The sequence below is a fragment of the Euprymna scolopes genome, chromosome 32 (genome assembly GCF_053919585.1).
Source record: "Euprymna scolopes isolate OS-2025 chromosome 32, ASM5391958v1, whole genome shotgun sequence".
In the NCBI taxonomy this organism is placed as follows: Eukaryota; Metazoa; Mollusca; class Cephalopoda; order Sepiida; family Sepiolidae; genus Euprymna; species Euprymna scolopes.
The window spans coordinates 51,938,407-51,965,256 of NC_136513.1; the positions used below are offsets into that span (position 1 = coordinate 51,938,407).

The 26,850-nt window shown below is 29.4% G+C and overlaps 1 protein-coding gene across 1 annotated transcript in view; it reads left to right on the forward strand.

The window, feature by feature from the left end:
- LOC145256354 (cap-specific mRNA (nucleoside-2'-O-)-methyltransferase 1-like) overlaps positions 1-26,850 on the forward strand; it is a 121,658-nt gene that overhangs the window by 91,288 nt on the left and 3,520 nt on the right. Inside the window, exons 14-21 of the mRNA XM_080115172.1 lie at positions 997-1,054; positions 4,997-5,065; positions 5,365-5,496; positions 10,229-10,360; positions 13,732-13,823; positions 17,548-17,664; positions 22,602-22,714; positions 25,256-25,364. Coding sequence (XP_079971298.1) covers positions 997-1,054; positions 4,997-5,065; positions 5,365-5,496; positions 10,229-10,360; positions 13,732-13,823; positions 17,548-17,664; positions 22,602-22,714; positions 25,256-25,364 — 822 coding nt within the window. The remainder of the gene's footprint in view (positions 1-996; positions 1,055-4,996; positions 5,066-5,364; positions 5,497-10,228; positions 10,361-13,731; positions 13,824-17,547; positions 17,665-22,601; positions 22,715-25,255; positions 25,365-26,850) is intronic.

Sequence of the window (26,850 nt, forward strand, 5' to 3'; positions counted from 1 at the left end):
TCTGGGCAGGAGCTGCTAGAAAGGACTTGTCCTGCCTTGATAGAGTTCAAAATAGACTTCGTAGCCTCGTAGGAGATGTCCTTTTCTCCTCCTTACAACCTCTATCTCACAGAAGAGATGTTGCGAGTTTGTCTCTGATGTATCGTTATTTTCATGGAAAGTGTTCAACTGAGCTTCAATCTATGGTCCCCCCTCGCCAAACTTTCACAAGAAACACTCGTCTAGCTGTAAACACTATCAATAATTTCCCCCACTCTTTATCTGTGCCTAAACCTAAACATAGATTCCATGAACAAAGCTTCTTTCTTAGAACTGCACGCCTGTGGAATTGTCTTCCGTTTTCCTGCTTTCCGGCTGACTACAATATGGTTGTGTTCAAGTCTAAGGTAAATAAGTTCTTGATGAGCCGTTCCATATAAGTTATTAAATTTACCAAATTTTCATTACTAATGATTACTATATTGACCAACTTCTATTGTACACTCTTTAACCCTTATCCTTGAGTGGCCTCTGGGCCTTGATAATGTGGTGATGCCTTTGTAAAAAAAAAAAAAAAAAAAAAAAAAAGGCACAGATAAAGAGTGGGAAAAATTATTGACAGTAGTTTCAGCCAGACGGGTGTTTCTCGTGAAAGATTGTGTGAACAAAAAAATTATGTGTGGGAATTCTAAAATATCCTGTATGTTTTATTAAGTGATTCCAGTTTCTAATTGGTTGTTAGCAGAGCTTGGTTCCATTTTAATAGTTAGTTCCTATCATTTCTGTCTATAAATAGAACCTTCCAATTTTTTTTTTGATTCATACGTTATTAGTTATAAAAATATTAGTATATAAAAAATATTTCGACTTTAACTTTATTAATTACTTAATTTTGTTGTTGTATGACTTCAAGTTAAGTATTATTAAATGTTATGATTTGTCATAACTGATTTATATATAACCAGATACCCCACTTTAACCACTTTAGTCTTTTTTTATTTTTATATTTAATTCCAGAGCGCTCTATGAAAGCCGTCAAACAGATATAAGGAAACAATGTCTCAAAAACTGGAAGGTGAGTTTTAAAAAAAAGACCCTTCTCTTAAAATTGAACAGTTTATTGCTCAGCATGTGACAGAGCATCATAAAAGATGTTCATCTTTTAAAATCGAGATTTACAAGATGTGGATGATAGTTTGTAAGATTACTAATGAATAATTAGTTTTATTTGTATTCTTCACACTACCGCTCCCCTCCTAAGCGTTATTTTCACAGCATTTTGGTCGATGTAACCTCCATCCTTCTTCTTAATTTAATCCATGGGGGTAACATGCTCTTGTTCTGTCAGCCATGAGATTGGGTAGAAAGTCTAAGTAATTCGCAATTGTATTTTGATTGTTGCCCGCATTAAGGATTGAACCTTCAACCTTAAGATTTGATTAGTAGTTAATTGTTGTCCGGCATATATGCTGTTTTTTTGAGTCATCTTAATTTCCACTGTTTTTCTCTGTCTATAATTTTTACTTTGTCTTATAATCAGGGTAGAGGATTTCCCTTATCCCTTCAGCTTCCAGATCAGGCTGTCTGAAGATATTGTTTCCTGAGACGAAATGCACCTAACATTGACGTTTTTTTGTTTTTTCTACTTTCTTTTTGCATGACTTAATTATGCTCTGCAGAAAAAAAACAACAACCCACTTTTCCCCCCACTTTTCCTTCTTCCCATTTCCCTATTTTCCTTCTATCTCCCATGATTTCTGACTGGTTTCCTTACTTAAAGTGTACCAAACATTAATACCCTTGTTCCTCTCCCATTGCAAAACTCATTCATGTTTTGCAGAGCAAAGAACAAAAATGATAAAATCCACTATAGAACAACCAAACCAAACCAAACCAAACCAAACCAAACCAAACCAAACACTACAACTAGCGATTGAAGATACAAAGAGCTTGAAGAATAAAAACCTTCTACAAAATAACTGGATGCAACATGAATACTAATTCCAAAATAACTGGATATCGGCATTAAATAACCCGAAAAGGGTTGATATGCCATAAAACAAAACAACCAAACCATTTTCCCTCCAGACATGGTCAGCTATACCTGATTTTTCAATCTCTCCACATACTACGACTTTTCGATGTTCTTCTAACCATACTTTTAGTGAATGACATGTCTCACCTTTGTTTCCCACATTTACATGGGATCTCATGCATGCAATTCTTAGTCACGATTTTTTTTTTTCTGTAGGGCGCTTGATTTTTACAAGATGTTTCTGGGAGTCAAGTCGCTTTTATTTTTATTTTTTGATTTATTCATCGAATATCGATCAATTTGTCTTCTTGAATGTAATACTTGTTAATTTCATTCATTGAACTCTTTAACCTTAATGACAGCCTTGAGGCAGCCTCAAAACGGGTCACAAACCTTTGTCGATCTTTTGCTTGTCCTTCATGTTGCATCTGCATTTCTTGGTGTCTCCTTCCATCGTACTCCACACAAAAAGTCGGGAGGACTGTAGTAAAGCAAACCTATATCAGGTGAAGTGTGATTGATGAAGTTTGCTAACTGCCTCCTGATAAAAACTTTGAGAACGACTGAATTTGGCAATAAATGGTTAAAAAAATTGTGTATATGTTGTTAAACAAAACAACCAAAACCATGTCTAATTATTTGAAGAAACACAATTGCATTTAGACATTCATAGAAGATGAGAATTCATAGATTATATCAATATTATCTCATCATTCATAGTGTTACTAGTTTTATGATTTTATTTAAACTCTGTCATGCGAACCCATGATCATATCGAAATTCTTTGTCTATTACTATTGAGATTAGATTTATCATCCTGACTTTTGAGATTGGATTTATAATTCCGGCATGATATTAAACTGCATGGATACTAATAGGATGATTCCAATATTTTTCTCAATTCTGATACAATTACCGATTTTGATTCTGATTCTTTTAAAATCTCTTATAGTTGTAGCATTTTCTTTTTTTTTTTAGTATTTTCTTTTCATATTAATATAAAAAAAAACAAACATGTATTATATGCATATATTTTTGCAAATGTAAAACGTATACTTATAGAGTGATATATAGATTCGAATTTTACTGGCAATTTAAAATAAATATTCATTTTATTGTTAATGTTAGCAATGAAAAATTAAGTTTTAAACAAAATAAAACAAAAACAAAAAATTGAAGAATAATCGTAAATAGGCAATGGTGAATGATGGAATTATTGAGCGACAAATGTTCAAATGTTTAATTTTCGTCCAAGGTTTAATGTTACCAAAGGATAAGGAAAATGAAACAAGAATTCTGAGTAGTAGGGAAACATTATGCTACAAAAGGTAGCAGAGGAATGCCAGTGTCTAATACATTAAAAAGATAAAAAAAAAGATAATAATTGGATTGAAGACAAAAGTGAAATCCAAATAAAGAAAGAAATGTTATGTGCAATGTGTGTGATGGCAAGCATATATAAAAATATTGTTTCTTTTTAAGGATTAAATATGCATTGTCTAACGAAACAGAGACAAGTGAAAAAAAATATCACACTTGAAGGTGAACGTGATTTTGGCTAATAGCGAAATAAAGGATGGTAAAAGAAGTATGTTAATATAAAATTAAATAGGCAGACCATAATATTGTTACTTGATTTGGGGAGTGATATATTTGATAATAAAAAAACAAACATGGAAAAAAATGTTGGCGTTATTTAACAAACGTAGAAAAGATTACCAGAGGCATATCAGGTACAAAATTAAAGTTCAAAGGAGAACTAAATTGTAACATTTCGTTCAACGGAAAATCTCATACATCGAAATTTTCTCATTCACAAAATCTGTTTGGGTTAGATTGAATTGTACAAAATGACTTAATTGGTAATTACCATAAATAGGTAATTATCATTCAATTCTTTCTGTAACAAAATGATGCGCTGACTTTTTGATGGGGGTCAATGACTATTTAAAAGCCCATGTCCTGTCCCATCTCCAGAAAAGATATTCATAAAATTGAACGGTGGTAGAATGTTTTCAAGATTGGATTTGTCAGAAGTTTACCTTCAGGTTAAAGTCAGTGAAGAATATTTGCAGTAGCTGACAATTAACAAATTTTTAAACTTAATCGTTTGCTTTTTGGATTGAAGGTTGACCGAAGCCTATTCTTGCAAAAAATGGACATGTGCAATTGTATAATTAAAAGTAAAAATCAAATGCAACAAAAAGCTTTTAGAAAATTGAAGAATACGGATTCAAATGCAAGTTCTGAAAATAAATAGATAAAATATTTAGCGCCGATTATTGTCAGTAAAAGAAGAAAACCAGACCCACATTTAGAATATACCAACACCTGTTTATGTTGCTGAACTCCAAGCGAGAAAACTTGCAAAGAAATGTTTTTAATGATGGAAACATGGAAGCAACTATAAAAAAATTATATTTTTTAACAACTTGGTTTCTTTTTGATAAATCTTTTTTTTATTCGGGAAATTTTTTTTTTACTTCGAAAAGTTTTGATTTCACTAAATATTTGGGGTGGGGGGTTCCTTTATACTTCACACAGCATCCTGTAATTCATTTTCAGATGAAAAAATGTTTTCTTATTGCAATGACTTTCAAAACTTATAATCTGCTGACATCTAATTGCTGATTGGCTAATCGCGTCAGTGTCTTCCAGCTGCTTACCATAACCTGCCTAGAGATGTCAATGCAAAGTTGGACCAGGCTCTGGATGAATATCAGATAAAAATTTAAACATTACATGATTGACTTGTAAAGCACCATTGACATGTTCAATACCATTGACATGTTCAATACCATTGATCTACGTGTTGAAATCAAAAACATTTATTACTTTTTAGATTTTATCTTCTTTGACACACACGCAAGCACACACACACATATATATATATATATATATATACACACACACACACACACATATATATATATATATATATATATATATATATATATATATATATAATTTTTTTTTATGTAGATTCCTGACCTGCCAAGAACAGAAGGATCCAAACCTGATCCTAAAAGAGTATTTCAAGAGTTGATGAAGGTAAGAAAATCTGTATTTTACAACCACTCCACCATGAACAAAATAGTATTGATATCATACCATCACCCATGTACAGTCAATGTAAATGTACTATACATTCAATAATCGGTGCCATGTTACTTTGATTTCTTCTAATTTAGTTCTTTTTCAGCTCTGTTATATAATCCCATAGACATATCGAAATTGCTATTTCTCCATGCATGACTTTTGGAATTGGGTTCATGATACTTATATGCTATTTTTGCATGTTTAACTTCTCAACAGAATGCAATTGATTTTTTTTATCTGTATTTTCACAGGGCGACAACAACATGTTTGATGTTGGAGTTGAGGTTTTAACTCATCAAAAGTTACAAAGTATCCCAAGTTTATATGATTATCGGTGCTTTGTCACAGGCAATGAGAAAAGACACTTCCTTTTGGGACTTGGGGTAAGCATAATTTTGTGTAATTTAATCACATTGATTGGTGCGCACACACACTGACTAAATAAACTTCTTTTTGAAATGTCATAAAGGATTTACTCAGTATCTTGCAAATATGTTTAAATAGATAATGTCATCCAGTGTGCACAGAAACAAACAAACATGATCCCTGAATTTTCATAGTTTTACAGTTTTTAAAAGACATATTACCACTTGGAATGTAAGGGACTACTATTTGGGACCGTGTCTACTATGTAGGGAGTTGAGCAGCGAGATGTCTATTTACATTATGTCTAAATTTCTGCATGCTAGTACATTCAGAGAAGTAGGAGACTGGGATAGAAATCCAAAGTTTAGGGTTAGAAACTATTAGAGTAGAAGGCTTTCTGGCATTTAGGGACCTCTACAGTGAAGGGGTGGGATTTTGCTAATTGTCTAGGTAGTCAATTATGTGAAGGGAGAACAAATGCTAGGAGTTCGGTGGAGCACATTCCATTAAAATCAGACACAAGGATGCAACATTGAGATGATGTGACAAAAATTAGAACCTGGTTTATAGTGTGGAAGCTATTAGATTTGAGATTCTGTTTTTGTCATAAGAATGAGAGACTGGTGGAAGATGCACCAGCCCAGATATGCCAACAATGCTTTTCTAGAGATACAGAATACGGTCAGGTGTGGGTAGTTTTCTCGCATGTTGGAAAGAGCTTACCTTTGCAGCAACCTTGGCAATGTTTCCAATGTTGGAAGAAAAGATTTTTCCTTTGTTTTTTTTTTTATCACATATTTTTATTATTAAGAATTTTTTACCTTTAATTTTTTACTCTTCATATTTTTACCTTCATATTTTTTTAACCTTCATATTTTTTTAGCCTTCATATTTTTTTAGCCTTCATATTTTTTTAACCATCATATTTTTTTAACCTTCATATTTTTTTAGTCTTCATATTTTTTTAACCATCATATTTTTTTAACCTTCATATTTTTTTAACCTTCATATTTTTTTAACCTTCATATTTTTTTAGCCTTCATATTTTTTTAACCTTCATATTTTTTTAGTCTTCATATTTTTTTAGCCTTCATATTTTTTTAGTCTTCATATTTTTTTAGTCTTCATATTTTTTTACTCTTCATATTTTTTTAACCTTCATATTTTTTTAGCCTTCATATTTTTTTAACCTTCATATTTTTTTAACCTTCATATTTTTTTAGCCTTCATATTTTTTTAACCATCATATTTTTTAACCTTCATATTTTTTAACCTTCATATTTTTTTAACCTTCATATTTTTTTAACCTTCATATTTTTTTAGCCTTCATATTTTTTTAGCCTTCATATTTTTTTAACCTTCATATTTTTTAGCCTTCATATTTTTTAGCCTTCATATTTTTTAACCATCATATTTTTTTAACCTTCATATTTTTTTAACCATCATATTTTTTAAACCTTCATATTTTTTTTAACCATCATATTTTTTAAACTTTCATGTTTTTTTATACCTTTAATTTTTTTTACCCTTAAAATAATAATAATAAAAAAAATGTTACTGCATACTTGTGTATATGTTGGTTCTACATAACTTTTTTTATCTATTAGGTTGGTGCAAAAGTTTTTCCAGATTTGTAGAAAGGGATATCTCAAAGCATTGTAATTTATTTTCTGCTATTAATTAAAAATATCACCATTTCAAACTTTTTCTTTCAGATTATTAAAGCGTGATTCACATTTTTCATGCAATATTCTCACCTATGTTGACTTGAAAACAACCTTTTTTTAATCAACAGAAAGGAAGGCATCTTCCATCATGATAATGCTCATCTTTACACAGCACAACTGACCAAATATCTCCTAGAAGAATTTAAAAAGGAAAATTTTGCCCTGTCTTGCATATTCTTCTGATCTGCCTCCCTCGGATTATCACTTATTTTAAGGATTACAAAACCATTCAGATGGTGTTAGGTTAACATTGTGAGAGGAGACTGAACACGAGTTAGATTCATATTTCACATCAAAACCAACAAAATTTTTATCAACTTGGTTGACATGGAAACAGTTTATAGCGAGCAAAAAAATTGTTATTCTTATGAATAAAGATTTTCAAAAATATAGTTTTTCGTTTCAGCTGAGTGAGAGAGGACGGATTGATTATTTGGATGTTCTCATCTTGGTTGTTGTTTCGATTCAATTAATATGCCAGGCTCGCAGTTCAATGACAAATCCATGGTCAGAGTAGATTGGTGGATTTGCTGAAGGCACTACCTTTGCTCGGCATGGAGGTGATTCTAAAGATGAGTCAGTTAATGCTGGTATGATCATGTGGCAAGCTTATCCTCTTGGATAAGCTTGTCACATGATCATACATGATCACATGATCATTGTAGAGGATAATGGAAAAGGTTGCTTAGTCATCTTTGCCAAGAATGAATACACAAGATTGCTGAAATTATGACTTATTTACAGTAAATGTTACATGAGTTGTGAGAAATAGTTCAGTATCATAAAAGGTATTTATTTTTATTTCGGACTATTATTATTATTATTATTCTCATCTTTATTAGTTGTTTTTCATCTTTTATTGGTTTGTTTTATTCACAACGTTTCGGCCAACTATTCCTCTGGCCTTCGTCAGCGTGCCAGAGGTTTACTTGGCCAAAATGTGGTGAGATGACAACAACTACGGATGGCAGTGAATGCAGTTAGGAGATTCGACGTTCCTATCCGTCGTGGTTACCACGTAACGAAGGCCAGAGGAATAGTTGGCCGAAACGTTGTGAATAAAACAAACCAATAAAAGATGAAAAACAACAACTAATAAAGATGAGAATAATAGTCCAAAATAAAAATAAATTAATATATATAATGCTCATCTCAAAAATGAATTCCAATTAAGGAATAATATATATATATCATAAAAGGTAAAAAAAAACTACTTGCGCAAGTTGCATGAGAGTCTCTTCGCATAAGTGCAAAAGTCTTTTGCGTGTGTATGATGTACAGGAGCATTGTTGTCATACGTCTGCATGGCCCTGTGTCCAAAGTAGATTCGAAAGGTAAAGCGGAAATGGATGTAAGGTGCTAACGCCCCCTTTTGGTTAAAAACAGTATTACTGAAATTAAGGTGCGATGATTATGTTTAATATCACAGGTTTTGTGTGCGTGTGTTCACTATGTGTGCAAATGCAATTCCTACAAGCTATTGTGAAAGCATAAATATCCTGAGTTGCAGGAAGGTTGGCCAACCAAAGAAAACTTGGATGCAATTGATGTGTAATAGTGAATTTATGGCACTTGTACCTTCTTGATGTATAGTCTCAATTAAACCAACAAGCAGCAAAATCCCACCTCTTCACTGTTGAGATCCCTAGATACTGGAAAGTCTTCTACTCTAATAGTTTCTTCACCCCGACTGCTGGACTTTGGAATAAGTTACGCTGGTACAGTCATGTAGAATACTCATCCTCCTAGATAAGTTATTGCAGACTGGAATCTTAAGAAGGTTGAACAACCAAGGAAAATATTTTCAAAGATGAAATTTTAAATCCGCAATAAATTTTGTGTCGACCAAAGCACAAAGCTATACTATTGTATGATTTCATCGTCTTCATAAATTTTTTGGTTCTTATTTAGAATTCAGCTTAATTAAAAAAACAAAAATACAGAAAATACAGACAAATTTTTATGATGTATATAATTGTCACGGAATGGAGATGTCATATTCCAAAAATTATGTAAATTGATCAAGTAGTTTTTTTTTTTTTTTTAAACTAATAAAATCAAATTTTATGATGAGCGAGTCGGGAGCCAGGAGCCGCCATGTTGTTTTAGAATGTATTAAAATTCAAGGGCGACAACTCAATTCACCTACTGTGATTTTATTTGTATTCAAAATAATTAAAACTTTTTAATCATTAAAAATTGTTAATTTATTTTTATTTGTTAAAAAAAATCCTACTTAATCAATTTATGTGATTTTTGGAATATGACATCTTCGTTCCATGACAGGTACATATATCATACAGATTGTTCTTTTTTTAATGTAGGGAGAATTCTGGACAAGAACCAATAATTAAAGTATATCATTGAAGGACACCATTCACTCCAAACTCAACACCATCTTGAAAACAAGCTGAAAGAACAAGGGAGATAATTCCAAATGATTAAAGTTTGCAAGATTTTAGAAAGCCATTCTTAACATGGGGAGGGGGAGAGGGTTATAGGAAAAACTCAAATTTGCTCGTCTGATCTCCAATCTATGATACTCTCTTGCCAAACTTTCACAAAAAACACTCGACTAGCTACAATCACTATCAAATTTTCCCACTTTCTATCTGTGCCTAAATCCAAATGCAGATTTCATGAACAAAGTTTCTTTCCTAGAACTTCCCGCATGTGGAACACTTTTCCATTAACCTGCTTCCTGGTTGATTGCAATATGGTAACCTTCAAGTCCAATGTAAGCAAATTCTTATTGAGTCATCCCTTAAATAACCCAAATTCTATCCAGGCTACACTATTACACTACCACCTTACATTCAATAACCCTTATCCTCGAGTGACCTTCAGGCCTTGATAGGTAGTGATTCCTTTTTAAAAAAAAATTTTTTTGAATCCTTGTTCAATTTATGTAATTTTTGGAATATGACATCTTCGTTTTGTGAAGATTTCTCAAGATTTTTTTTTTTTTTTTTTTTTTTAATAAAATCAAATTCTAAATAAAAACTAATTTTTGTTTTGCAAGCGTGGACATGTCTTTTATTGGAACGGTAATGCAAAGAATCGATGGAGCAAATTAGACGATCAACAAATTCATATTGAACTTCCTTCGGAAACGTTGATCGAAGCTGAAATTGTCCAAGAATTTCAAGGAGAGGTCTGCTGCATGTTTTTTTTTTTTTATTTTTGTGATTTGTTTATTCTTAACTTGTCTGTTTATTTTTGAATGGCTTTTGGTCTTGATAAGTTGTGAATCATTAGTAAAATAAAAAATAAAATAAAAATTGGTTGCTCTTGACGGTAGAAAAGGTTGTTTATATTATTTCCTAAAGTAATAGAACATGTTAGTACGAATAGTTGGGTTTAGTGACTTTATTTCTAAAATTCAAAATGGCGTAATGGAACCATATTATAAGGTATTTACAGCTTCTCTTCCAATTTTTGGATTTTAATCATGTCAAAACGCACTTTATTTCCTTTTGATGAATTGATTGTTGCTATTTCTTCTGATGAGTTAAGGGCAGAATAAATTCATTGATTGATATAATAATTGATTTTGTGCTACGAAACAGATACTGTCAAGAATTGTAAATATCAACTGAATTAAAGGAATAAATTATAAGATGGTCAACATCATGAACTTTGGAATATAGACTTTTGTCATTTATTCACTATATATATATAGATATAGATATAGATATATATAAGTATTTCTATGTGCTAAAACTCTGCATAAATAGAATTCAGTGGAATAGTAAAATGAAGCCAATCATTTGATAAAAAACATAAAAACTAAATAAGTAATTAATTAAAGCTTGTTTTTAAAAGGAATATGCAAATTTGTTAACCTTCATGTAGTTGCTCACTAGAAACTCTACACAATTAAGAATTAAGGAGAGAATTTGAATGCCTACTAGACACTATCCTCGAGTTTCTAAGGTCTCTCTGTACAAATGTTTGTCAGGACAACCTGGCATGAGGATACCTTTTCCTAGAAGTAAAACCTAACTAAATATTCAAAATCGCATAGCATTCGCTGCCCAAATAAGATCTCCTTTCTATGTCTAACCCACATTAGTTTTTCCAAGGAATGTTACCTCAAGTAATAGCACGATGTTACCTCAAGTAATAGCACGAAGCTGGACTACTAGACTAGATAAATTCTTGTCCTGGAATCCAAGAGACCAAAACGAAAGATATACTACAATGTATAAAAATGGTTAATTGGGAAGAAGAAAATTATGTTCTTGATTTCTTTACTAACTCAGTGTTTGAAATATAAAGAAATTTAATGGAACATTCGAATACCTATGTATCTCATATAGAGTTCAAGTGTGAGCCCCGGGTAGGGGGGGGGGCTTGATTTCTGAGAACTTTGACTGAAGTAAAATAAAACATTAAGTGTTTATATATATATTTTTCTACTGTTTATTATATGCTTTTTTGGTATTTTTATACGACTCTCCTCCCTATGTATTTCCTACTCTCCCTTGTTCTCTCAACTTCTTGCTGCTGTATGTATATACTCTTTCTTATTTCTAAGCTGATGTCTTTATGATGGATGAAGGCGATTTGTGCCATCACATTATATATTAAAGAGTGGATGTTTATGCTGAGGAGCACATATATGAGGGGAGGACAATGTTCTTTGTGTTGGTGATAGCAAGATAAAATTATGTACCTGGGTTTAAAAGACAAACACGAAGATCAGGTTTGATAACAAACGTACATTTATTGTTCACGACCGGAATACTTTTTTAGAACCACACATGCCACGCTACTACAGTATGAAGATTTCCCCCTTAATGCCGCTTCCAGCATCGCGAAGCAATCCTCTCTCTTTGATCCTCTGATCTCAACTCACAAACTTAACTCTATATTAAATTAATTTAATTCCTATGACATCGCTCATCATGCTTGCAAACATGTGGATATATGTTCACGTTGTTGCCAGCTGACTTGGTCCATGGATTTTCGAATTCCTTACCGAATTGTTTTGTTAACTTCAACTCTAACTATAAACAATATCTAACTATAAACAATATCTAACTATAAACAATATCTAACTACAAACAATATCTAACTATAAACAATATCTAACTATAAACAATATCTAACTATAAACAATATCTAACTACAAACAATATCTAACTATAAACAATATCTAACTACAAACAATATCTAACTACAAACAATATCTAACTATAAACAATATCTAACTATAAACAATATCTAACTATAAACAATATCTAACTATAAACAATATCTAACTATAAACAATATCTAACTATAAACAATATCTAACTATAAACAATATCTAACTATAAACAATATCTAACTACAAACAATATCTAACTACAAACAATATCTAACTATAAACAATATCTAACTATAAACAATATCTAACTACAAACAATATCTAACTACAAACAATATCTAACTATAAACAATATCTAACTATAAACAATATCTAACTACAAACAATATCTAACTATAAACAATATCTAACTATAAACAATATCTAACTATAAACAATATCTAACTATAAACAATATCTAACTATAAACAATATCTAACTATAAACAATATCTAACTATAAACAATATCTAACTATAAACAATATCTAACTATAAACAATATCTAACTATAAACAATATCTAACTATAAACAATATCTAACTATAAACAATATCTAACTATAAACAATATCTAACTATAAACAATATCTTACTATAAACAATATCTAACTATAAACAATATCTAACTATAAACAATATCTAACTATAAACAATATCTAACTACAAACAATATCTAACTACAAACAATATCTAACTATAAACAATATCTAACTATAAACAATATCTAACTATAAACAATATCTAACTACAAACAATATCTAACTATAAACAATATCTAACTATAAACAATATCTAACTACAAACAATATCTAACTATAAACAATATCTAACTATAAACAATATCTAACTATAAACAATATCTAACTACAAACAATATCTAACTATAAACAATATCTAACTATAAACAATATCTAACTATAAACAATATCTAACTATAAACAATATCTAACTATAAACAATATCTAACTATAAACAATATCTAACTATAAACAATATCTAACTACAAACAATATCTAACTACAAACAATATCTAACTACAAACAATATCTAACTACAAACAATATCTAACAACTCAGATTTCAACATTCTTAAAATATCATTTATGAAATACAATTTCTAAGTTAATAATAATCATCGATTATTCAGAATTTATAAATTCATAATAATCATCGATTATTCTTTCTTCTAGTAGCTGACAATCTAACATTTAAACCAGGTTTTTTTTTCTTTTTTTAATTTTTTTTTTTTTATATTTATAATTCTGGCCTTTTCTCCTCTTCTGATGAGAAGCATTTATCTTTGAAATGCCATATGAATAAACATTGTAACGTCTTTATTTTCAAAGTTTGATTATGATTAAAAACTTTTAAAATATTTTTTTTTATTCTTAGGGAAAAGGTCAGCGGAGACAGAATACAATTCATGCTGTTGATGCCTATTATCTTTGCGGGACGGACGTACGGAATTATCATTATAACGAAAGGTAAGAGTTTGTATGCGACTGATACTAAATGACACCACACAGCAAACAAACATAAAAACAAATTTTAAACATAAATTTTATATTTGTGCATCAAATTTATTATTAGTACAAATATTCCCAACATAAACCATGTAATGGGATGAGTTGAAATTTTGATTGTTTATGTCTTCGGTGTGAATACATGATCATTATTAGAAAGCATATGAGTACCCCTCCTCCCTTTCTCACATAACTTGTATGCATAGCATCTATTGAACCTCTTCCTACCATCATAGATTTTTTTTTTTCTTACATTGTATAAAAATGATGAGTTCAGTAATACCAATTCACCAAGCGATACTTCGATCATGATTGTGGCATTCACCCTGGATCAGTTGGGTCAGCTCTTTCTACATAGTAGAACAATAAATTTGTCACCTACAGCTTTATTTTAAAATTTTTATTGAAAAAAATCAATTCAGGTAACTTGATTATGTAGTAGGCTGACATCTATTCAATGTAGCCGACTTCAGCCTCAATCACCGTTTCGATATGGATCCGAAACTGACAGCATGCTTTTTCCATGAGTGCTGGTGGGAGCTTGGCGAATACTCAGCAGATGGTGGCGATCAGGCTGGCTTTGGTGTTGTGGGAGGTCATGTTGGTGATGTTCTTGACATATAACCAAATGAAGTAGTCCAGCAGGTTTAGGTCAGGAGAGGAGCGAGGGGGGGGGCAGTGAGAGAAAGGTAGAAAGTTGTAGCACTGCTTCTGAAGCCAAGCCTGGATCTCTTTGGACTTGTGGGACGGTGCACCACACTCTTCAGCACATCCAGGTACATTTTGGTGTTGACTTTCAAGCCGACTTCAAAGATGTGAGGTGACAGGATGTGGCCCTCACTTGAAACCACATTATAGACCATAACAGGGCTGGAAACTTTGTTTTCATCACCCTGAGCACGTCGTTGTTATTCATGGAAATCTAGCAATGCATTTTGAGGGTGCTGGCAATGGTCCTGTTGTCATAAGTTGAATTGATAGAGAGCATGAGTTTTATAACGGCATAGTTCCAATCTCGTTAAACAGTGTGTCCTTTGGGATTTGTACACAACTGGCCAACTAGTAGATGGTCTGCAACAAAAAATGAAAACCGGTTTTCATCAAACAGAAATGGAATCATGTTGTCTTTTCTAGGGCGATAATTTATCGTTCAACCCTGTAATAAGTTCACCAGATCCCGAATACTGGCTGATCAGGCACCGCAATCCAAAGTTGCTTCCACTATTAGTGCAAGTCGGTCACAATTCCAGCGACAGATCCTATAAAGGTGAGGACCTAGAATCGGTTCAACATCCTGCATCACTTCCAGTCTGGTGATGATGCTGGGTCGATGACTTCATGGATGAAGTCACCTGGGTGTTGACAAAGAGCGTGGCTGGACTAAAATAGGCATATTAGAAGAAGAGGTTTTTGGAGGGAGTAGATCTTGGAGCATTTGCAAACTTATTTTATTTTTTATTTTATTTTTATTTTATTTTATTTTATTTTTATTTTATTTTATATTTTATTTTATTTTTATTTTATATTTTATTTTTTATTTTATTTTTTATTTTATTTTATATTTTATTTTTATTTTATATTTTATTTTATTTTATATTTTATTTCTATTTTATTTTTTATTTTATTTTTTATTTTATTTTTATTTTATTTTTATTTTATATTTTATTTTATTTTATATTTTATTTTATTTTTTATTTTATTTTATTTTTTATTTTATTTTATTTTTTATTTTATTTTATATTTTATTTTTATTTTATATTTTATTTTATTTTTATTTTATTTTATATTTTATTTTTATTTTATATTTTATTTTATATTTTATTTTATTTTATTTATATTTTATATTTTATTTTATTTTTATTTTATATTTTATTTTTATTTTATTTTTATTTTATTTTTTATTTTATTTTTTATTTTATTTTATTTTATTTATATTTTATATTTTATTTTATATTTTATTTTATATTTTATTTTTATTTTATTTTTTATTTTATTTTTTATTTTATTTTTTATTTTATTTTTTATTTTATTTTTTATTTTATTTTATATTTTATTTTATTTTTATTTTATATTTTATTTTATTTTATATTTTATTTTTATTTTATATTTTATTTTATTTTATATTTTATTTTATTTTATTTATATTTTATATTTTATTTTATTTTTATTTTATATTTTATTTTTATTTTATAGTTTATTTTATTTTTATTTTATTTTATATTTTATTTTATTTTATTTAGATTTTATATTTTATATTTTATTTTATTTATATTTTATTTTATTTTATTTATATTTTATATTTTCTTTTTATTTTATATTTTATTTTTATTTTATTTTTATATTTTATTTTATTTTATATTTTATTTTATTTTATTTATATTTTATTTTTATTTTATTCTATTTTATATTTTATTCTATTTTATATTTTATTCTATTTTATATTTTATTTTATTTTATATTTTATTTTATTTTATTTATATTTTATATTTTCTTTTTATTTTATATTTTATTTTTATTTTATTTTTATATTTTATTTTTATTTATTTTATTTTTATTTTATTTTATATTTTATTTTAATTTTATATTTTCTTTTTATTTTATTTATATTTTCTTTTTATTTTATTTTATATTTTATTTTATATTTTATTTTAATTTTATATTTTATTTTTATTTTATTTTAATTTTATATTTTATTTTTGTTTTTTTATATTTTTTCTTATGTTATATTTTATTTTATTTTATATTTTATTTTAATTTTATATTTTATTTTTATTTTAATTTCATATTTTATTTTTATTTTAATTTCATATTTTATTTTTATTTTAATTTCATATTTTATTTTTATGTTAATTTTATATTTTATTTTAATTTCATTTCATATTTTATTTTTATTTTATTTTTATTTATTTTATTTTTATTTTATATTTATTTTTATTTAATTTCATATCTTAGTTTTATTTTATTTTAATTTTATTTTTATTTTATATTATTTTTATTTATTATATTTTTATTATATTTTATATTTTGTTTTTATTTTATATTTTGTTTATATTTTATTTTTATTTATTTTATTTTATATTTTATTTTTATTTTAGTCTTATATTTTATTTTATTTTATATATATTTTTTGTATTTATTTTATTTTTATTTTATATTTCATTTTTATTTTATTTTTTAAAATTAATTATGTTTTTATATTATTTTTTATTTTATTTTATATTTTATGTTATATTTTATGTTATATTTTATTTTTATTTTATTTTAATTTAATTTAATTTATTTTTTACTTTTTATTACTTTTCACTTTACTTTCACATGTTTGTAATTTATTTCTCGACGTGCTTTAATTTATTTTTATTCTCATGCCCGCCTTCTCTTTTTATCTTTAAGTTATTAAATAACATTTTCAATATATGTGCTGAAAAACAAAATATTTGTTGATTCATAGCTGAACGTTTTGCTAATTGCATTTCATTTCCTCTGATGATATGAGCCAGTGTTGAAAATCCATGGATTAAGGAAAAAAATATAATTTTTCTTCATATATTCCTTGTTTCAAACAATAAGTTTTTAACTTAAATATATGTGTATAGATTTTGATTTACAGAATTTAACTTTAATCGTTAAACTTATATATATAATCCCATGTAGATAATCTGTATGTGATATGAATGTTTATTTTTAGGATTGACAGGTTAAGAAAATTTGTGAAGGCGATCACCAAAACTACCCGTTCGGATTTGGCTCCTGTAAAAGTGCCTAATATTTACAGACTTGAAGAAATTGATAAAGTATTTGAAAAGTAAGGGAAATTTCTTGTAAAAAATTATTTTTTCTTTATTGTTTAATTTTTATCATAAATTTAAAATGTTTAAAATATTTAAAATAAGGGTTTAAAGCAGTTTGCTTAAAGCATTGTTTCATGTGTATTTGTGTAACAAAATTTACGTTTATAAATGGGAGAATGAAGAGATGTAACGGATGGTCTCAAACTGAAGCAGCTTAAAATATAATGGCCGAACTAGCTATGCAGCTTCACTTTAATTGATTTAATACATGCATGTGTATATGTAATCACACTCAGACATATATATTGTTTTCTAATAGGAAGATATCCAAAAATTGAAAATAATTGAATTTCAACAAGGGTCATTGATAGTGCTCAATCATAAGAGAGCAAGTTATATATATATTTTTTATTATTATTTTTTTATGTAAATACAGTCATAATTTGCTACGATGTGCAGACCGTTTCAATCATATTAGATATCATCGGGCAAGAAAAATTAAGGTACAAAAATTAAAAAGGTTCCAACCCCTCCGCCTTCTTTTAACAGAAACGTGACCTTCGGAATCAATTTAAACCCATAAGAACTTTAATTTTTGCCCATTGCCAGTCATGGCAAATTTTCTCTCCTCAAAATTTGAAAAGGTCTGGAAAAAAAATAATAATAAAAAATAAATATATATATATTATAATATTTTTACAAAAAAATCAAGACAACAAAATATAAAAAAAGAACATTATATGGTGTATCTCCTTATGTGTTACAATTGTTTCATAATCATTTGGACAAATTTAAGCATTATATTATTTAAAAATATTCTAAAAATAGCTACTCTTCAGACACTAAAATACATTTATCACATATATATGAATATATTCATAATCCCTATTTTAAGGAATCAACTAGTTGGACTCCCCTCATTCCTTCTCATTTTATTTTATTTGTTTGGGGGGGGGGGTGTAAACAAAAATTTTAGTAGGTATGATTGAACCCAAAGCCCTGAGGCAAAGTTTCAAAATAAAATGTGAAAAGACATTAACCGCTCGGCCAGCAAGAAAGAGTTACTGCAAGAAGTTTGAATTTATTTAAGTAGGAAGAAAATTGACAGGTGCCCACACTTAATGACTTAATGAGGTCAAATAATGAGGTTGCAGTTAATATTTGGGGAAAACCAGCTCCCCCGTTTATTAGGGGAGTGTCCAGAGGAAAGCAATTGTCTGATATGACAGTGAAAAGCCAACATTGACCAAACGTTTACATCGCTTTCCGGAGATCACCGGGAACTGCCAATTTGAATCCAGTTTCGCTTTTTTATACTGAAAAGCGAAAAAAACATGCGGCGATCTAAAAATCTGGAAAAAAATAGCGCATGAAAGTCGGGCAAATTACATACACATGCGACCCCCGTTCGTAACTCGTAGATATTATCATTTAGACAGCATATAAAAAGTTTTAAGAAGGAGTGACTCGACTGAGAAGCCCGGTGAAAAAAGCCTAAACGAATTCAAGGTAAACATCTTTTGTGCGTGTTGACGCATGCGTAGAAGCCATCTTGTCATGAAGGAATAATTTTTTTCCACCTCTCCTTGTAGAAAACGGTCGGGTTGAGGGTGAAGGAATGAATGATTTTGGTCAATTTTTCGATATTTGTCGTCAGAAGGTTCAAGCTATGGCCTCTGTCAAAAGTTTTTGCAGAACATACAAACACAGACATACACACATGCATACATACACACATTTTCGCTTTTATATATTACACTAGCGAGGGGGGATGTTTGGAGGTGTGTGTGTTAAAAAAAAAACGGCTGGGTAAAAGAAAAAAAAGTTTTATAGGAAGGTAGGATTGAACCCCGAAGCCTTGACGCGAAGGTGGAAATGAAAGGGAAAAAAAAACAGACACCTAACCATCTCGACCACGAGGGGAGAGGAACTGATAAGCGCGTTAAGCAAAGGCTTATAAAGCGAAATAAACAGGTGCAAGGAAGTGGCGTGATGTCTGACCTAGTTTTGCGCTGCAAGCCAGATCATTCGCTTTTTAAGATGCGGCGAGCTGGTAAAAGTCGGACAAATTAAATACACACGCGACCTAAGTTGTAGATATTATGATAGATGCGATATAAAAGTTGTAGATATGATAGATGCGATATAAAAGTTGTAGATATGATAGATGCGATATAAAAGTTGTAGATATGATAGATGCGATATAAAAGTTGTAGATATTATGATAGATGCAATATAAAAGTTGTAGATATTATGATAGATGCAATATAAAAGTTGTAGATATTATGATAGATGTGATATAAAAGTTGTAGATATTATGATAGATGCGATATAAAAGTTGTAGATATTATGATAGATGCGATATAAAAGTTGTAGATATTATGATAGATGCGATATAAAAGTTGTAGATATTATGATAGATGCAATATAAAAGTTGTAGATATTATGATAGATGCGATATAAAAGTTGTAGATATTATGATAGATGCAATATAAAAGTTGTAGATTTTATGATAGATGCGATATAAAAGTTGTAGATATTATGATAGATGCGATATAAAAAGTTGTAGATATTATGATAGATGCGATATAAAAGTTGTAGATATTATGATAGATGCAATATAAAAGTTGTAGACATTATGATAGATGCAATATAAAAGTTGTAGACATTATGATAGATGCGATATAAAAGTTGTAGACATTATGATAGATGCGATATAAAAGTTGTAGATATTATGATAGATGCAATATAAAAGTTGTAGATATTATGATAGATGCGATATAAAAGTTGTAGACATTATGATAGATGCGATATAAAAGTTGTAGACATTATGATAGATGCAATATAAAAGTTGTAGATATTATGATAGATGCAATATAAAAGTTGTAGACATTATGATAGATGTGATATAAAAGTTGTAGACATTATGATAGATGTGATATAAAAGTTGTAGGCATTATGATAGATGCGACATAAAAAGTTGTAGATATTATTATAGATGCAATATAAAAGTTGTAGATATTATGATAGATGTGATATAAAAGTTGTAGACATTATGATAGATGTGATATAAAAGTTGTAGATATTATGATAGATGTGATATAAAAGTTGTAGATATTATGATAGATGCAATATAAAAGTTGTAGATATTATGATAGATGCGATATAAAAGTTGTAGATATTATGATAGATGCAATATAAAAGTTGTAGATATTATGATAGATGCGACATAAAAAGTTGTAGATATCATGATAGATGTAATATAAAAGTTGTAGATATTATGATAGATGTGATATAAAAGTTGTAGATATTATGATAGATGCAATATAAAAGTTGTAGATATTATGATAGATGCGATATAAAAGTTGTAGATATTATGATAGATGCGATATAAAAGTTGTAGATATTATGATAGATGCAATATAAAAGTTGTAGACATTATGATAGATGTGATATAAAAAGTTGTAGATATTATGATAGATGCAATATAAAAGTTGTAGATATTATGATAGATGCAATATAAAAGTTGTAGATATTATGATAGATGCAATATAAAAGTTGTAGATATTATGATAGATGCGATATAAAAAGTTTTAAGAAGGAGCGAGCCGAGCGAGAAGGCCTTGGAAAAAAGCCTTTTGCAGACGTACACAAAAAATGAACATACATTAATACACACGCACACATTTTGCCTTTTATATATATCGATTACTAATTATAATATTTTCGGTTTATTTTCTTGTGAGGTTTAAGTTAGTATTTTCTAGATTGTTCTCGATCCATGCTTCTATATCCATGTAAGAACATAAACTAAGAACAATCCAGAACATTGTAATGTTTTTAATGGTATCATATGGTATTGATTAAATGAGGAGCAATATTCATGAAGAAAGATAAAGTATTTGTTAGTGTTGTTGGTCTAAAAATAAAGTTTAGCTGATATTGTTCAATGTGTTACATTAGAAATGAAGGGAATGTTGCTCTAACAAAATTAATCCGAGATACACCATGAATGTTGTATTCTATTGCTTATTTTTTATGAAACAACTTGCTGTCATATTTTATTTAGACAACTCTCTAATCGATAGTAAACATCATCAGTCTACAAACTCTATATCATATGAAAATGGTCTCGTTGATTATTCAGCTTTCAGTTTATTAGAAGGGCAGAAATATTTATAAATCTAATAAGAAAACTAGCTATTATGAATAAATGTTTTATACAATTTTTCAAATAAAAGAGAGAGCGAAGGTAATCTAATCTCATTTAATCTAAGTTGATCAGAAGACTGTGGAAATAGAATGTATAAGATCCAGATTTTTTACAGGTAAACGAAAACTATAAATAAATGTTGCAAATTAGAGATGAAGAGACGTGCGTGCATGTGTTTCAATGTGTCGCTTCTGATTCATGTATGATGGTGTACACATGCATATGTATGCATGTGTGAGTGTGTTTTGTATATTGTTTGTTTGCATGTTAATATTAAGCTTTGTTCAATTCGAGAGTGAATTTTGTTATGAAATTCTTTTCCTGTGTGAGTAAGTAGAGCCAATTGTCGGTTTGGAAAGTAGGCGTTATCTTGAAATTATTTTCACTGCATGCATGTATATGTTTGGAAACATATAGGTGTCTGTTTTCTGTGATTTTTATGTTACTTTTATGTAAGGCCACTCTATTGCTGAGGGTTTGGTGGCACCTATGTAGGATTTGTTGCATGCTGTGCATACACTACATTTCAATCTAGGTCTTTTTTTTATTTTGAATGCTTGTGTTAGGTTTTTGAATGTGTATGTGTTCCCCTCTATTATTATGTCACAAACTCCACATTGGAGGAGGTTAGAATGTGTTTTAAGTTTTTGGGTTAATCAGTTTTTAACAAAACTCAAGAAACAAAAGAATTTTCACACTGGTAATGTTTGCTTTAATCATTTTTCCTTTCTTTTTCAGTCTTCATATGAAATTGGTAAAAGGACAATCCCGTCAATCCCGTTTGTGTTACAGTCAGAATCAAAATCGTTATTTTTTACCAACTGGGGTGCTTCTTATTAAAACAGTCAAAGGTAATCAGTTGTACATATTTTTACGTATTTTGGATGATTGTTCTCATTTTAAAATCAAACAAAGAATATGTGAAGAAATATTTGTCTTCCTCACACGGCAGAATAATGTGACACACCGGTCTGAAAATGGGATTTGAAAAGCCAGCGTCCTAGAGGAAGAGCACTCTAGCCTGCAAAAAAAAAAATGCATGGACAGTCCTGTTAGCCTTCCCTGTTAGGAGCACCTCAGATGATTAGGAATAAACTACCTCTTACACAAAGGAGAAGACAAAGCCTGGAAGGGTGAACCTCCTGGAACTGCACATAACAGTTAACAGGGAACAAGTCATCTCAACAATGGTTGAGACTGTTGGCTTTGTGGCCGAGGGAAAAATCCATCCAAGCTGTTTTTTTTGTATTATTTGTACGACTGTTCTCATCTTGAGTGTTATTTTCACAACGTTTCAGTCAATGTAACCTCCAACTTTCTTCAGGTGTATCTTGTCAAACTTGGGAATCTGGCTGGAACACTTTATTTACTTCACAGGGGTAGCATGCTCTCGTTCCATCAGCCATAACTGGATAATGGTCCTAAGTAATTTGCAATTGTATTTTACTTCAGACTTCTGTCAAGTCATGGCTGACAGAACGAGAACATGCTATCTCTGTGAAGTAAATAAACGGTTCTGTTCAAAATTCCGTGCACATATGTGAGTTTGACATAAACATTCCCGAGTTCGACAAGATGCACCTGAAGAAGGTCAAAGGTTACATTGACTCAAATGTTGTGAAAATGACACTCAAGATGAAAACAGTAGTCCAATTAATCAAAATAATACGAATAACCAATCCTCATCTAAAAAAATTTAGAAACATAATACTGTATTTTTTATCTTTGAATTTTAGACAGTGAACTATTTTCTCGAAGAAACCTGACCATTAATATATCTCTACGCGTAGACTACCAGGTGAAATATAACTATTCAAAAATATTAGAAAAGCAAATCAGGTTACAGAAGCAAAGATTAAGATTAGTTTTTGTGCATTTCGCAACATTTTTATTCATGGTTGGCACAAGGCAAAAAAACCCCCAAAAATCAGCACCGGTTCTTCTTCGTTATTGTAGCAAAAATTGAAATATTAAAGTAATGGTATCTATTAAATTGTCATATCGCAGTAATGAAAATATCCAAAAATTATTAAAAACGATATAGTTGAAAATTAATTATCAATGAAAACAGTTTTCGACGACAATGAGTGAAAATTAAGTTTTGTTAAATTTTCATTTTTAGAAAAGATTTACCTCCTTTTTGTTACGGTTTGAACTCCCCGGTTTCTTTGTATTTTTAAGAAAACTCATTTTTACACTAATTGCCTTCTAAAACTATTTTCATTAATAATTAATTTTGTACCTTATCGTTTTTCATAATTTTTGGATATGTTCATTACTGTGGCATGACAATTCAGTAGGTATCATTGGTTTCACTTGAAATTCAATATTTTCGATATTTTGAATTTCGCTACAATAACAAAGAACTGAAGCACCATGTGATTTTCTCACTTGTTGTGCTAGGCTAAAGTTGTCCATCGATCCATTCATCTGAAACAAAAGAACTTTTCCTCCTCCAGGGTCTCTTCATGCCTACCTGACTCTGGCCTTTTGTTAGTGGTCATTATTCAGCTGCCCAGAGGAGACATTCCCTGAGGATAACATCCAACTGGTCTCTGGATATTGTTTCTCTCACAAAACCTATCTCAGTGGAACTCTTCCCTTAAATGAGACAGTTTTTTTTAAACAAAAATAATATCTTTTGGGGCATCTGAATCTGGCCGGAGATATTTTCAACTCCCCCCCCCCCCCCCCTTACTCTGATGAAACATCTATTTATATTTAGATATTTATGATTTTTAAAAAATTTACAAATGATACCCGTCTACTTCGGTAAATCTTTGCTTGACCAAACCGATGCATCGTTCCCATTAAAGCCTTTAACAAAACCCAATCTCATTGTAGAGGTGCAGCAACTGAACTGCCCTGTAGTTCTGTCTAAAACCAACTGTCCACTTTCTAATGCTCAATCCCAACTCCCACTTTTCCTCCTTCTCTTGGCTGGCTATAATCGCCTCTGTTTCTATTTTCTTGGGGTCTTTTCAATCATGGCTGGTTTGTTGTGCTAGGCCTATGGCAAAACAGAAATGTCATATTCCAAAAATGAAGTACTTTTAATTTTAAATAGGAAAATCAAATTTTGAGAGTAACAGATGAGCAGTTGTCTTGTCCACCAATGTAAAAGCAATCTTAAAAAAATCCAAATAAAATCATGGGGTTGAAATGCCTACAAATTCGCATTAATCACTTAAAAATTATTTTCTTTAAAGAAATAAAACTACTTGACCAATTTATGTGATATTTGGAATATGATTTTTTTTTTTTTTGTCATACCTCCATACATCATATAAATTTTTGCTTAAGTTTGTTTTTTAATATAGATGGAATTCTAGACCAGAATCAAAAAAAGGTCTAAAGAAATTTTACTATATTTTTATGTTTTTTGTTTCCAGATCCATGGATGATGTGTCGAAGTAAATCGTCCAACCGCAAATATTGGTTCAACAAATCAAATCAACAGTCGACCTATCAAAATCCACCTGAAAGCAATGCAGTCGCCAGGTAAAACAAATGAGTCAATCACTTTTGAGTACTTATGCAGAATAAGGATTATTGTTAGAATTTTCCGGGTTGTTTATGTAAAATGCTGGAAGAGGTCTAAGAAAAGTTTGTGATTTTTTTTTTCAAATGTTGATCAAGTTTTTCAATGAAAAAATATTTCCTTCATTATGAAAATAATTCAATGAAAAATTAATTGAAAAAAAATGGAGACAATCTAGTTGTTGTTATGAAGAAAATTGAATGAATAATTTTTACAAAAGAAAATTAAATCTTAAATCAAGAAAAAAACATTCATTTTAAGATAAGTTTCATGCATCTATTTTATGTAAAATGTTTGGTTCTTCTTTGTTATTATAGTGAAAATCGAAAATTGAAATATTGGATTTCAAGTGAAACCAATAGTATCTACTGAATTGTCATATCGCATTATTATTATTATTATTATTTTTTTTAAAAAAAAAAAACGATGAGGTAGAAAATTAATTATAAAAAGAAAAAGTTTTCGAAGAAATTAGCTGACATAAATAACTGAAGAGTGCGTATATTAGCAGGGGAGGTAATTCATTTTTGAAAATTATCAAAAACTCAAGCCAATTGAAACTGAGTTATTTCCCTTGTGTTTACGTCACGTGACAAAACAAAAATGGCAAAATCATTTTTTCGTTGAATAATGGAAATATGTAGTTTATGTAATATTCCAGAAATATTTAACTAATTGTGACATGACAATTAAGTAGATAACATTGCTTATTGTTGAAATTGACAAAAAAAAGTAGGTAGTTTTTGTTGTTTTTTAATGAAAAATACAAATGTGCTGAAGAAAAAATTGAATGTCTGTTACGCATGGATACTCAAAATGGCTCTGAATACATCATGTAGGAACCATGCAACAAACCAACAGCTTTATAGTGACCTACCACCAGTATCACTGAAAGTACAGCAGAGAAGGATGAGAGTAGTCGGTCACTGCATGAGACAGTGAAGAGGAAACCAGAAAGCTAGTTCTCTGGATACCAACAGATGGTAACCCAAACTGTGGTAGAAGAAGAATGACCTACATTGACAACCTGCTACAGGACACAGGATTGGAAAGTGTTTGGTACCTGCAAACTGTCATGTGAAGTCAAGAGAACTGGAGAAATGGTGTAGATTCGGTTGTGAAGCATCCTGAAAGACAACGGAGATGAGATGATCTAATGAAAACTCATTTTTTCAGTTGTCAGATTTCATAATAATTTCTATCTTTTGAATAACAATAGTTTTCTTTAAATGATTTTTTTTCTTTGACGTTTTTTAACATTTTTTTTTTTTTTGTTCAAATCAAGATAAATATTTAGTTTCTTTGTAATAAAAAAAAAAACAATGATTTTTCTTAATGTCTTTTCTTTTTGGTTGCTGTGATTTCATTGGCTCAGTGCTTCAGCACCATGTGACATTTTGCATAAATTGCCCGGAAAATTCCAACAATAGCACATTCAATCATTTA